This window comes from Cebus imitator, unplaced genomic scaffold (assembly GCF_001604975.1).
Source record: "Cebus imitator isolate Cc_AM_T3 unplaced genomic scaffold, Cebus_imitator-1.0 Scaffold1, whole genome shotgun sequence".
Lineage (NCBI taxonomy): Eukaryota > Metazoa > Chordata > Mammalia > Primates > Cebidae > Cebus > Cebus imitator.
The window spans coordinates 16,298,617-16,312,648 of record NW_016107316.1 but is presented as its reverse complement, the minus strand read 5'-3'; the positions used below and the strand labels follow the sequence as shown (position 1 = coordinate 16,312,648).

The window sequence follows — 14,032 nt, the reverse complement described above, 5'->3', positions numbered from 1 at the left end:
ACACTTCACAATAGAGTATTTTCAAATGTTCAATATAGGGATTCACCATCAGTGGTTATGAAGCAAATGCAAATTCAATCCAAAATGAGGTATTATTATACTCCCATCAGAATGACAAAATTTAAAAACTGACAATAGCAAGTATTGGTATGGGAATGTTAAACTGGTATAATCACTTTCAAAAACTGGCAGAATTTAGTAAATCTAATATGCATATCCTATGACCCAGCAATCTGACTAGGCACATACCCAATATATATGCGTATATTTTTATACCAAAGGACAGGAAAACACAAATGTTAATAGCAGCAACATTCATAATCGTCCCAAAGTGAAGTAACCCAAATGACACCAGAGTAGAAAGGGTAAACTGTAGTATACTCATACAATAGAATTGCTGTATAGCAATAAAAAAAAAAATGACCACAGGCCAGGGGCGGTGGCTCACAAGTGTAATCCCAGCACTCTGGAAGGCCGAGGCAGGCAGATCACGAGATCAGGATTTTGAGACCAGCCTGGCCAACACAGTGAAACCTCTCTACTAAAAATACAAAAATTAGGCCGGGCGCGGTGGCTCAAGCCTGTAATCCCAGCACTTTGGCAGGCCGAGGCGGGTGGATCACGAGGTCAAGAGATCGAGACCACCCTGGCCAACATGGTGAAACCCTGTCTCTACTAAAAATACAAAAATTAGCTGGGCGTAGTGGTGCATGCCTGTAATCCCAGCTACTCGGGTGCGTGAGGCAGGAACATCACTTGAACCTGGGAGGCAGAGGTTGCACTGAGCTGAGATCACGCCACTCACTGGACTCCAGCCTGGTGACAAAGGGAGACTCCATCTCAAGAAAAAAAAAAAAATGACCACTATAAGCAAAGTATAGGTGAATCTCACAGTCCTAAGACTCAGCAAAAGAAGTCAGACATAAGAGTTTGTACTTCTAACATTTATATAAAGTTCAAAATCAGGTAAAACCAATCTATGGTGACAGAAATCAGAATAGCGGTTACCTTAAGAGAAGTGACTAGGACGAGGCAAACTGGAGACTTCTAGGGTATTGGTAACGTTCTATACTTGAACCTCTGTCGCAGTCACCTGGCTGTGCTAACTTTGTAACAAAGTCCATCAGATTTATGCACTTCATATATATATAGCACTTAAAAAAAAATGAAGGGAAGAAGGGAGGAAGGAAGAGAGGTGTAGATGGAAAAGGAAGAGAAGGAGGGAAGCTGACCTTATCCCATAGACAATGAATGGTTGTTGACGGTTTTAGAGCAGAGAAAGGGTGTGATGTTTCATGAAGCATTTTCTTGGCTGTGCAGGATTTATTGGAAAAGCAGAAATACTAGAAGATGCACCAACTAGCAGACTACTGTCATAATCCTGGCATCCAGATCACCTGATATTTATTCCATATATGGCTAATAATTGAGGTGTGGCAATGGAGGAGGGACAGAGACAATATAAAAGAAAAATCTGATAGGTCTTGCTGACTGAACCTAAGCTAGAGAAAAAATGGAAAAAAGGGAAGGGTCAAGTTCCCTGTGAGGTTCTGAGTCTGGGTGACAAATGTCGCTAATGACAAAAGTATCAACAACTCAGGTCAGGTCACTGTAAGTATTGGTAAAAATGCAAAACAATGGAAATCTTATACAATCTTGCTGGGAATGTCAAACTGGTACAATTATTTTCAAAAACTGGCAGTATTTACTTTACTAAACCTGATATACCTATCCTATGAGCCAGCAATTCCACTAGGTATATACCCAATATGTACGTGATTGAGGTAATGAACGTAGCTGTTTATTAGGGCAGATTAAGAATCTGTCAGGAAGAACCTGCCTGGCTTATCAGTAGTGCCTGACAAATGTTAGGTGACAATGATATTCACTGCAACTCTACAGGCTTTTTTTATTTTTTTATTTTTGAGACAGAGACTTGCTCTGTTGCCCAGGTTGTAGTGCAGTGGCTCGATTTAGGCTCACTGCAACCTCCACCTCCCAGGTTCATGCGATTCTCATGCCTCCGCCTCCCAAGTAGCTGAGATTACAGGCACGCACCACCACACCCAGCTAATTTTTGTATTTTTAGTAGAGACAGGGTTTCGCTATGTTTGCCAGGCTGGTCTCGAACACCTGACCACAAGTGATAGGCCCACCTCAGCCTTTCAAAGTGCTAGGATTACAGGCATGAGCCACTGCGCCCGGCCAACTCTACAGGTTTGATCATTTGAGGGATCAAGGACTGCAATCAATCCAGTAAGATCACAAGTAAAACACATTATAAAAATTTGCCAATTCACCAATTCCCAAATCACGTTTGTTCATGACAATCTAAAGGAACGGCCGATGCCACCCTTCTACTCACGCTGGCTTGCCGGTGCCGCACTGCTGCCCTCAGCTCATCTCGCAGATGCCGCAGTTTATGAATCTTGGTTCCAAGAGCACCCTCCTGGGCCTGCACGCTCTGTGGCTCTTCAGACTGTTTACGGGATTTGCTCATTTGGGTCTCTAGCCTTTCCAAGTGAGCTAAAACACCTAAGGGGAGTAAAAGGAGAATTTCACAAGAAGCCAAGGATTTCTCACTGTGGCAACCAGACTCCTCTCAGGGAAGAACAGGTGACTCTTTTTTACCAGAACTTTGTGGCCAGCTGAATTGTTAGGTATCTGTCAATTTATAAAACCAAGGAAGCTAACAATTGAAATCAAAGATCATCAACCTTGTAGGTTGAAGAGTGATGTAAAACAGGATCCTCTTCAAAGAGAGCCTGAGAGAGGACATGAACTATCACACACTGATTAGGCAGCAGTGTCTTATCTAGGTCTGCAGTTTATCGAAAATCTACATCTCTAGTGTGTAAAGGATGATTCCGTAGCTTTACCACGGGCTGGAGAGAATCCCCCTCAAGGCCGGGTGTGGTGGCTCATGCCTGTAATCTCAGCACTTTGGGAGGCCAAGGTGGGGGGGGGGAATCACCTGAGGTCAGGTGTTCGAGACCAGCCTGAACAACATGACGAAACCCCATCTCTACTAAAAATACAAAAAATTAGCCGGGCATGGTGGCATGGGCCTGTAATCCCAGCTACTCAGGAGCCTGAGGCAGGAAAATTGCTTGAATCCGGGTGGTAGAGGTTACAGTGAGCCAAGGTTGCACCATTGCACTCCAGCCTGGGTGACAGAGCAAGACTCTGTCTTGCTCTTCTTTTTGTTTAAAAAAAAAGTCCCAGACTTTATTTAATCGGGCTTCTTAAGTACACCTGGCATCTATTTTGTAGGATTCATACAGATAAATGTATGAAAATCTTAATCTTCTTTCCTTGCCTTGGGACAGAATCCAAAAACTTATTCACTCATCTAATTAAGACTGGAAACCTCTTACGGTTTTTACGGCTAATAAAACCATTAAAAAAAATTGTGTGAGATCAAATAGAAACAGAAACACTATATGCAGAATTATCCTGTTTTCGTCATTGAAGCCTATCCCTTCTTGCTTTCTCAGAAACCGTCAATGATCAGTTACCCATTTTCTCAGCTGTGTTCATTTCCCTTCCACATATGCTCAAGTCTCAAATGTCTTCAAACACACACACTCATACACACACTCATTCACACACACACATTCACTCACAGGCCTATTCTTGCTCACAAATCCCCTTCAGCTACCATTGCCCTTTTCTCTCCTTTCCTTTCCAGGAAAACTACTTAAAAGCATTGTCCATGCAAGTTGAGTATCCCTCATCTGAAAGTCTTGGGTCTAGAAGTGTTTCTGATTTCAGAATTGGGAATATTTGTGTTATACTTACTGGCTGAACATCCCATATCTGAAAATCCAAAATCAGAAATAAGCATTTCCTTTGAGCATCATGTCAGTGCTTCCGATTTTGGAGTATTTCAGATTTTGGATTTTCAGTTCTCAACCTGTACTCACTTTCTCCATTTCCTTGCCCGTGACTCATACCTTAACCCACTTGAAACTCACTTCTGTTCCTATTATTTTACAAAACGACTCTAAGATCAACAGTGATGTCCATGCTGCTGAACCCAAAGAACATTTTTCGAGCGCCCTTATCTCACCTCCCAGCGCTATATGCTTCTACTGATCACCACTTTCACGAAATCCTCTTTTCCCTTGAATCTTAGCATACCAGCCTTGGTAAGGTTTGCCTTGTTGAATAAATGTTTATTAAGCATCTATTTTGTGCCAAGCACTATTTTAGACACTAGGAACACAGTGATGAACTAGAGATGAACACCTTGGTTTTCTGAAGCTTACATTTTACCGCTCTGACCCCTCTTTCTGCTTTGCAGGCTGCTACTCTCCTCCTTGACCATTAAATGCGGAAATTTTCCAGAGCTCAGTCCTAAGACCTCTTTTCTCCAGAAGAAATCTCATCAGTACCCACAGCCTTAATGGCCATATATGTCAATGCCTCACAAATATGTATCTTTAGCTTATACCTCTCTCCTGCTCCTGAGAAAGCAGAATATCTACCTGCCTTCTCAGTGCATCTACTTGGAAGACTTACAGAAACCTGAGAATCAACATGTCCAAGACTGAATTCATCATCTTCCCCCTCTAAACCCCCCCATGACTGGAACCATCATCCACTTAGCTGTGTAAGCCAGGTACTTTCTTCCTTACACCTTCTCCTGCCCCAGTCCTAATCTGTTACCAAATCCTACTGAATATACATTCCTAGTATCTCTGAAATATTTCCATTTTCCCCATCTGCACTGCCACCATTGTAGTTCAAGCTACCACCATTTCTGGCCGATTACAATTTTCCTAGGTGGCCCATACAATGAAGGCATATTTCAAAACCTAAATTGTGTCACATCATCCAGCTGGCTAAAGCCTTTCGATGACTGCACACTGCCTACGAAGCCTACTGGCCTCTGCGTCTCTCCTGCCCTCGTCAGTATCATGCTGCTCCTTCTCAATGCTCTTCCACACAGCCCTCCTCTCAGCCTCTCAAACCTGCCCAGCTTCTTTACCAACCTGATTCCCCCTACACCAGATGCTCTTCCACGGCCCCTTATCCACCTTCACCTGCAGTTACTCTAGCTCGTTAGCACTCAATGCAAGCAGCAGTTCCTCAGGTAAACCTTTGTAGCACCTTCAGAACAAGGTCAGCTGCCAGCACATAAGATCTCAAAGAGCCTGAGACAATATTATAGTTTTTTTGTTTGTTTTGTTTTAAATAAGAAACGCGGGTCTCACTATGTTTACCAGGCTGGTCTCAAACTCCTGAGCTCAAGCGATCCTGCCACCTCGGCCTCTCAAAGTGCTAGAATTACAGGCTTGAGCCACCGCACCCAGCCCTATAGTTTTCATTGTATATTCATTAATGTGATTATTTGATTGCTTATCTCTCACCAAACCTTAAAGTTCCTAAATCAGGGGCCATGTGCATTTCTGTTCACCCATGTATCCCTTATACCTGGCACAATGCCTGCCACATGGTAAACACTCTGGAAATATTTACCAAAACATGGACAACCAGGCATGCTGCTGCTGGAGATTAGTTCACTTGGCGTATATCCACAGGAAGATCCACATTACTGCAATAATATTCGTGAAATACCAAAATTTTAAATAAATTAGTCCTAACAATTGGCACGTGATTCACTGCTTTATTAAGAAATCTCTCTGTCCAACAACTATGTATCGAGAATCTACTATAGACCAAGGACCATGCTGGAAACTATTCATACCGTGGTGGCAAAATGAAGTTCCTGTCCTCATAGAGCTTACAAAAATTATTTAATGTCCAACCAGGAGGTGCTCTGAAAAGCACATACACACGGTTTAATTTAGAGTGGCACAGGTGATGCCTGACCAAATTCTATTTTATGGAAATTCTACATTACTAAAAGAGGAGCTATCACTGTTCCCGAAGTTTCTGAGATAAGCAGGTGTTCAAAACTATGTTAGCTTGTTGTTTAGCGTTGCTACTACAGAAAAGAGAGTCTATCTGCTGAGCCTGCTTTACCTTGGAAGTTATGATTGCATCTCATGCTCATCAGTCAGCTTTGTCAGAAAAAAAGGTTACAAAAAAGGTCAAAATCCCTGCCCATTTGAATAAATCATCTGAACGCAACTAAAATTCCGTGTCCTTCCTTCTCAAATGAGTGGGGAGATTTCAAATCATAAGCAAAAAGCTGAAATGACAGAAGCAGAGGGATAAAACGAGTCTGGGTAACAGCTAAATGTTTAAATATTGTTTTGGGTACAGAATAAGGGGACTGGTCTAAGTCTCTAGATAATCCAAAACCTCCACCTCACTGCTTATTTTAACAGAAACAAAATTAGGCCTGGACTAGCGAGTAGGTTACTCCTGAATGTGTAGCATGTTTCTACTACATAAAGTCACCAAACTTATTTTTAGTCTTAAAGTAACAATAAATCTTACCCCATACACTTTTATTATCTAAAGTCTCAGCTTAAGTCATCTTAAGCTGAATATAGCTACTTCTCAGTTGTCAAGGATAACGATGACCCAGAGAAAAGTAGGGTCGCCAAATTCACTGAGACACTCAGAAATTCTTTTTAAAACTGTAATATTTTAGGTTGGGTTTTATGGCAAGCTTTCCCAAAGTACTAGTGCAGAACCCTTTGGATTTAGGCATCAGGTTTGATTAAGTATTTCAAAGTTCTAAAAAGTATTCGTAGCACAGGACATAAAGTCATACAAAACCAAACTGTCCACAAATATTACTGGGCACTAAAGAGGAAAGCAACTTTACTTCTGGACAGAAATTCGCATGTAAATCTCAGTTTCCAAAGGACTAAGGACTAAGTAAGAGTTCATAATTCTAAGCAACTCTAACAATAAAGCATTCTTTAAACACTTTCTACATCTTAAGATACTTACAGAGTATGTAAAGAATTAAACCTTTTATTGAATACTTCCTATATATTAGACACGTGCTAAATGCTTTACTTGAAAAGTCTGAATACCTTTCCACCACAAAAGAAACACCTTTTCCACAACCACCACAACAGCGCTATTTTCACTTGCATTTTCCAGAGGAAGAAACTGAGGCAGAAAATAAACTGACTTGCCTGAGATCATAATATTTAAAATGGCAGAGCCAAGACTCAAACCCAGTTCTAACCAACACCAAAGTCACGGCCCTGCACTGGCCCTCCCTCAGGAGTAATGCATAAATGGCCCAAAAAATCCAGGGAGAGGAAAGAGACCCCTGGCTAGAACCCTAGTTCAGAATATAAACACAGCACATAACGGATGCAACTTATCGGTTTCAAAACGGGTGGGAGCCTAGAAACGAAGCCATTTTTCCTCCTCGAATGGTCTTGGCTGCCTGTCCCTTTGTCTTCAGTGTTAGGTCCTTTCACCATTCTGCTCCCAAACGGGCCAGGTCTCACGTCAGTTCCAGGAGGAAAGGGCTCTCTCAGCCTGCGGATCATCTTTGGGCAGCAGCAGAAAGGGGAAGGCGGCGACCCTCTGATTACCTCCTTTGGACTCGCCATCTGGACGTAAAGGGTTCGCCTGCTCCATCTCAGATTCCCAAGGGCCTTCTCAAGAAGTTGTCCAGCAAGCGGTGATAGGGACCTCAATGTCCTTGCTGGTTAAAAAAAAAAAAAAAAAAAAATAGCAAGAGAGTCATATCATATCTATTCCCATTCAAAATCAGACGGCAGGGCACACACCACTCAGGCACAACCCCTGGGCCGCGGATGACACAAATGTCACCGCTAGGACCCCCTGCCTTGAGCCGCCCGCCCGCTCCCAGCGTCGGAGCCAGCAGAGTCCACGCCCACCCCCGCGCCCCCTAAACGCTCCCGAAGGCACGGCTCCTCCGTCCAGCGGGCTTCCCAGCCAGGAAAGAAATTTTAAGAAGGCTGTTCAGCCCCCCACCCTGGCCACTGTCCGGTCCAACACTGGGTCTTTCCCCTACCTTTTTTTTTCCTTCTGGCTCACCCAGGCCAGGGGCGAGAATTCCCGCCATCCACGTCTTCAAAATCAACTCAACCGGTCCCGGCGTGCTTTGCGATACTGCCGTACAAAAACATGGCGGCGCTCAGGGCCCCGCCCTGATCCCAGCATGCTCCGGAGAGTAGGTCCGGTCTTTCGGGTGGTCAGGAAGATGGCGGCCTCAGGGGCGGAGCCGCAGGTCCTGGTACAATACTTGGTGTTACGAAAGGATCTATCACAAGCTCCGTTCTCCTGGCCGGCGGGCGCATTGGTAGCGCAGGCTTGTCACGCGGCCACTGCGGCCTTGCACACTCACCGCGACCACCCGCACACAGCCGCTTACCTCCAAGAGCTGGGGCGCATGCGCAAAGTGGTCCTTGAGGTGAGGCACACGGGCGGAGGGGGAGGTGCTGAGACGTCGAGGGCTCTCGCTTGGGGTCAGTACAAAGTGAAGTCAAACTGAGTATTTACCTGGGTAGGACGCCAAATTATTTGAAAATAAATATTAAAAACCTTAGTAAAAATTGAACCTAGCCTCAGATAGACCAGGCACCAGGGGTGTAAATCGGTACCCCTTTTAAAATAGCAGTTAGGTTCTTTTTGCAGATGACCAAGCAAATCTCACCCTTACCCTTTGACTCTGTCTCTCCTGCTGCTTCGAGATATAGCCTAAGAAAATAATCAGATGCACCCAAAGAGCTTTGCACAAGGATAATCATGGGAGCCCTTAACGGTTTTGAAGCATATTTAGTGGCCTGGAAGCGTGCTCATGATTCGAAGCTAACTGAACTATATATACAGAATGATCCAGGCTTCGAAAGGAAAAACTAAGGAAATATATCTAAATATTAAGCAGTACATGGTGAGATTTTGGTTATTTCCTAATGCTTCTCTATAGTTTTTAAATTTTCTACCTTAAGCACATATTTTATAATAAGGAAAAATGGCTTTAATTAAGCCAGAACTCAGGTGGAGGGGGAGAGTAATCCCTTCATGGGTAACTGGCAAAGACAGGTTATCGTTCAAGAAAATTGCTGCTGGGTAGCGAAACATCAAGCGGTAACCTGTAGGAAAATGTCTTGAGAATCTGAGTAGGCAGAACAGAAGCCGCTGGCTTTTCACTTAGATTTTCTTCCTAGGAAGACGCCTCAGGAAATCAGGTTCAGACTCCTCTTGTCGCAGATGATATGAAGCCCACAGAGATTAAGTGACTCCCCGGAGTTTAAAAGACGTCTGCTGATTCTTAGTTGTTAGTCATGACTCAAGAAAGGGACTTAGGAGTTGCTACTGGTTAAGTTGAGGTGCTGTTGTAGTCAGAAAGGCCAACAAAATATAAGACGATACCAGGATTAACATTTATTGGGTCCTTAGTACGTGCCAGGCACAGGTCTGAGCCGAATTTCATTAATCCTCCTATTTTATAAAGGGACGAAGAGAGGCTGGGCAAAGTGGCCCACGCCTGTAATCCCAGCACTTTGGGAGGCTGAGCCGGGTGGATCACCTGAGGTCAGTTCAAGACCAGCCTGGCCAACATGGTGAAACCGCGTCTCTACTAAAAATACGAAAATTAGCCAGGCGTAGTGGTGGGTGCCTATAATCACATCTACTTGGGAGGCTGAAGCAGGAGAATTGCTGGAACCCAGGAGGCAGAGGTTGCAGTGAGCCGAGATGGCACCACTGCACTCTAGTCCAGGTGACAGAGCAAGACTCGGTCCAAAAAAAATAAATAAATAAAACGAAATAATTAGCCGGATGTGGTGGCAGGCACCTGTAATCCCAGCTACTTGGGAGACTGAGGCAGGAGAATCGCTTGAACCCAGGAGGGAGAAGCTGCAGTGAGCCGAGATCGCACCCCTGCACTCCAGCCTGGGTGACGGTGCAAGACTCCATCTCAAAAAGAAGAAATCCTTCCACTGGGCAGCTGTTAAAGTCAGAGGCACTTAAAATTATGGGCATAGCCATAGGAGAGCTAGAAAACGTGTAGAGCAGAATTACACATTACACGTGTGTGTTGGGCATGCAGCATCTCACGAGGGAAGATACAAATCTCCATTTTCTGAACAGGAATATGAAGCTTCTCTCCCTTCCCCAGTGCAGCAAGGAATGGCATGGTTGTTCTGCAGCTCCTTCTTTGCTAAAGCTGTTACTCCACTTTCAGTTACGAGGACTCCTGAAACCTTTTTTGGCCTTCTGACACTTCCTAGATGGTCTATTCAGTTTGTGTTCTGTGTTCTCCTTTAGGCCCCAGATGAGACCACCCTAAAGGAGCTGGCTGAGACCCTGCAACAGAAGAACATTGACCACATGCTATGGCTCGAGCAACCAGAGAATATTGCCACGTGCATTGCTCTCCGGCCCTACCCCAAGGAAGAAGTGGGCCAGTATTTGAAGAAGTTCCGACTGTTCAAATGACTGCTGCTTTGATATGCTTGAATATCAACTGGATCCAGAAACAGCAGACCACCCATTCCTAAGCATCGTGTGCTCCCTGCAGTGTCAGCTTGCTCCCCTCTTTCAGTTGTGACAATTTCTTGAGGGTTAAGCACGTGTTCATATTAAAGTTGTCACTAATAACTACTTCCTCTTATTATTATTAATAAGTTCAAGTGGGGAAGGTGGGTGAGCAGTATTGTCTGGGGATCATTACTCAAATAGAAGATTTGGTTATGCTCTCCTGTGGGGATCAAGGAAACTCCATCATCCAGGTTTGGCTGGGCACAGTGGCTCACGCCTGTAATCCCAGCACTTTGGGAGGCCAAGGCAGGCAGATCATCTGAGGTCAGGAGTTTGAGACCAGCCTGGCCAACATGGAGAAACACTGTCTCTACTAAAAATACAAAATTAGCTGGGTATGGTGGCATATCTGTAATCCCAGCTACTCGGGAGGCTGAGGCAGGAGAATGGCTTGGACCCAGGAGGCGGAGGTTGTGGTGAGCCCAGATCACACCACTGCACTTGAGCCTGGGCAACAAGAGCAAAACAAAAATCACCCAGGTTTGAAACTTTGCTTTTGAATTCCTTGTTTCTTACTCACAGTCAGGTATCATATTTCATTGACTCTAAGACAACATGAACTTTATGATGCAGTAATATTTGATGTATTATTTTTAAAAATGCTGGCAATTAAATTAAAACATGCAATTGATTGTATTTCAATAACAAAGATGTTAAAATTTGGCCAGAGCGGTGGCTCATGTCAGTTAATCTCAGGGTTTTGGGAAGCCAAGGCAGGATTGAGCCCATGAGTTAAAGGTACAGTCAGCTCTAATCATGCCACCATACTCCAGCCTGGGCAACACAGTGAGACAGTGTCTCTAAAATAATAACAAGAAGTTAAAATTTGTGTGTCTATATATATGTACATAGATACAAATTTATTTGATTCGATGAAATCTGCCAAGTACTACAGCTGTTTTCTTGTCATTTCAGTGCCACTGCCCTGTGTCAGCCTCTCATTTTGCTCACTGGGGTGCCCCATGGTCTGTTCACCACTAGTGTGACGCTGCAATCCAGCAGCCACTCTGCCATCAGATAGGACGGCTGAGCACGTGTGTGGTCTAGGCTCCTCCCTGCCTACAGAGTAATCCCAGCACTCCTTAGCTTAGCCTTCAGGCGGTCCTCATGTTTATTTCCTTTTTCTTTTTCCCGAGACGGAGTCTCTCTCTGTCACCCAGGCTGAAGTGCAGTGGCAAGATCTCTGCTCACTGCAATCTGGGCTCAATTGATTCTCCTGCTTCAGCCGCCCGAGTAGCAGGGTGTGTGTCACCATGCTGGCTAATTTTTGTATTTTTAGTAGAGATGGGTTTCATCATGTTGGCCAGGCTGGTCTCGAACTCCTGACCTCAGGTGATGTGCCAGCCTTGGCCTCCCAAAGTGTTGAGATTACAGGCGTGAGCCACCACGCCCAGCCTCCTACCTATATTTTTAGTTGAATCTTCTATTCCCTTATTCAAACTTGATGTTTCCACAGAGTCACTCCAGTTGCTGTTATCTCTGGCATGGGAGTTGAATGTTATTACTCCTCCCTCCCTTTTCTGCCCCTGGACTTGGCTGAAACTATTTCCAGCTCAAGTGCTATCACTGCCAAAAATTCTTACCCAGCCAAAAATGATAGTTCCCTTTGAACATCTGTAACACTCTGTACAATGTTTACAATATTTCTGTAAATATTTGGACACATCTACAGAAATTGCTTAGGTATCTGTGAAGCAAAGTTTATAAGGGGTAATTTGCTTAACAGATATCTATGGTTTGCCTATTGTGGCAGGCTGTACGTAAAATAGTTTTTACCCTTAGGTAGTAAGGATCTATATGAGTATTACCCTTCCCCCTTAGATAACTTTGTACTACGATCCCAGATAAGATTTCCCTTTATGGGCCCAGTGTGTGGGCTCACACCTGTAATCCCAGCACTTTGGGAGGCACCTGAGGTCAGGAGTTCGAGACTAGCCTGACCAACATGATGAAACCCTGTCTCCACTAAAAAAAAAAACAAAATGAAAAACTCAGGCACAGTGGTTCATGCCTGTAATCCTAGCATTTTGGGAGGCCAAGGATGGTAGATCGCCAAAGGTCAGGCGTTTGAGACCAGCCTGGCCAACATGGCAAAACTCCGTCTCTACTAAAAATACAAAAATTAGCCGGGCATGGTGGTGGGCGCCTGTAATCCTAGCTACTCGGGAGGCTGAGGCACGAGAACCACTTGAACCTGGGAGGCGGAGGTTGCAGTGAACTGAGGTTGCACCATTGCACTCCAGCCTGGGCGACAAGAGTGAAACTCGGTCTCAGAAAAAAAAAAATTACCTTTATGACAGGTGGTCACCTGAATCGAGGAGAGTGGATGGCGTCTCACAGGGAAAATCGGTAGAGTGCTGAGGAGAGAGCCAACCCCAGGAAGACAAGTGAATGAAAAGTTCAAGGGGTAGAGAGCAATCGTGCAGCATAGAATTTCAGTAAATAAAACATGGAAACATTTAGCAATTGGGAATGTACCGGTGAGCCTGGTGAAGTTTAAATAGCATAGTGAGGGTGGAAATCAGATTGTAGTCTGTTGAGACAAGAATGTGGGGGAGGTAAGAGGTGAGAAGTGTCCCTTCCAGAAGCTTGAAAGAGAGGAGAGACAGGATAATGGTTGAATGGGGCAGGAAAGAGCAATGCTGGGTTCCCTAGTGGGGATTTTCTTAGATCTTGAGCAAGTTGACGGGGGAAGAGGAGAAAGAGAGTGAGGAGAGCAGAGATTAAAGTTACCAAATAGAATAATTGATGAAGTCCAGAGAAAACAGGAAGACGTGGGGTCAAAGGCATCGGGAAGAATTGGCCTTGAACCGAGAGAGGGGAAACTTCTTTTCTGAGTGGAGGAAAGGCAGATGGTGAAGATACAGACACACGTACATTTATAGATTGGAGGAGCAAGAACATTGAAGTTGACCATATCTGCTTTTTTTCTATTAAGTAGGAGGCATATACATTATCCTCAGCAAACTAATGCAGGAACAGAAAACCAATTACTGCATGTTCTCACTTAAAAGTGGAAGCTAAATGATGAGAACACATGGACACACAGGGGAACAACATACTCAGGGAGCAATTTGGAAGATGGAGGGTAGAGGGTGGAGGGTGGGAGGAGGGAGTGGATCGGCAAAAATAACTAATGGGTTCTAGGCTTAATACCTGGGTGATCAAATCTGTACCACAAACCCCCATGACACAAGTTTACCTATATAACAAAGCTGTACATCCTGCACATGTACCCCTAAACTTAAAAGTTTAAAAAAGTAGGATGCATGGCCCGGCACAGTGGCTCAGGTCTGTAATCCCAGCACTTTGGGAGACCAAGGTGGGCGGATTATCTGAGGTCGGGAGTTTGAGACCAGCCTGGCCAACATGGTGAAATGCCGTCTCTACTAAAAATATAAAAATTAGCTGTGTGTGGTGGTAGGCGCCTGTAATCCCAGCTACCATGGGGACTGAGGCAGGAGAATTGCCTGAGCCCGGGAGATGGAGGTTGCAGTGAGCTGAGATCATGCCATTGCATTCCAGCCTGGCCAACAGAGCGAGACTCTGTCTCAAAAAAACAAACAAACAAACAACAAAA

The 14,032-nt window shown here is 44.5% G+C and overlaps 2 protein-coding genes across 3 annotated transcripts in view; one reads left to right on the top strand and one right to left on the bottom strand.

Annotated features, from left to right (window-relative positions):
- Nucleotides 1-8,248, bottom strand: part of CENPO (centromere protein O) — an 18,779-nt gene extending 10,531 nt beyond the window's left edge. Inside the window, exons 1-3 of one of the 2 annotated variants that reach the window (XM_017526984.2) lie at nt 7,945-8,035; nt 7,476-7,584; nt 2,366-2,535 (exon numbers count right to left, since the gene is read on the bottom strand). In XM_017526984.2, coding sequence (XP_017382473.1) covers nt 2,366-2,535; nt 7,476-7,521 — 216 coding nt within the window. In that variant the 5' untranslated portion in view covers nt 7,522-7,584; nt 7,945-8,035. Of the gene's footprint in view, nt 1-2,365; nt 2,536-7,475; nt 7,585-7,944 lie in introns of both variants that reach the window. The other variant, XM_037737786.1, reaches the window with a different exon arrangement.
- On the top strand, nt 8,040-10,515 carry PTRHD1 (peptidyl-tRNA hydrolase domain containing 1). Its single transcript, XM_017526999.2, has 2 exons — nt 8,040-8,320; nt 10,180-10,515. Exons 1-2 carry the CDS (start codon nt 8,069-8,071, stop codon nt 10,348-10,350), a joined length of 423 nt encoding a protein of 140 aa, XP_017382488.1. The 5' UTR covers nt 8,040-8,068; the 3' UTR covers nt 10,351-10,515.
- Nucleotides 10,516-14,032: the final 3,517 nt, after the last annotated feature.

Excerpts from the sequence above, each read along its gene's own strand:
- PTRHD1 (XM_017526999.2), top strand. The coding sequence starts at position 8,069 with ATGCTCCGGAGAGTAGGTCCGGTCTTTCGGGTGGTCAGGAAGATGGCG. Across the intron at positions 8,321-10,179 it reads TGCGCAAAGTGGTCCTTGAG|GCCCCAGATGAGACCACCCT; the intron begins GTGAGGCACACG and ends GTTCTCCTTTAG.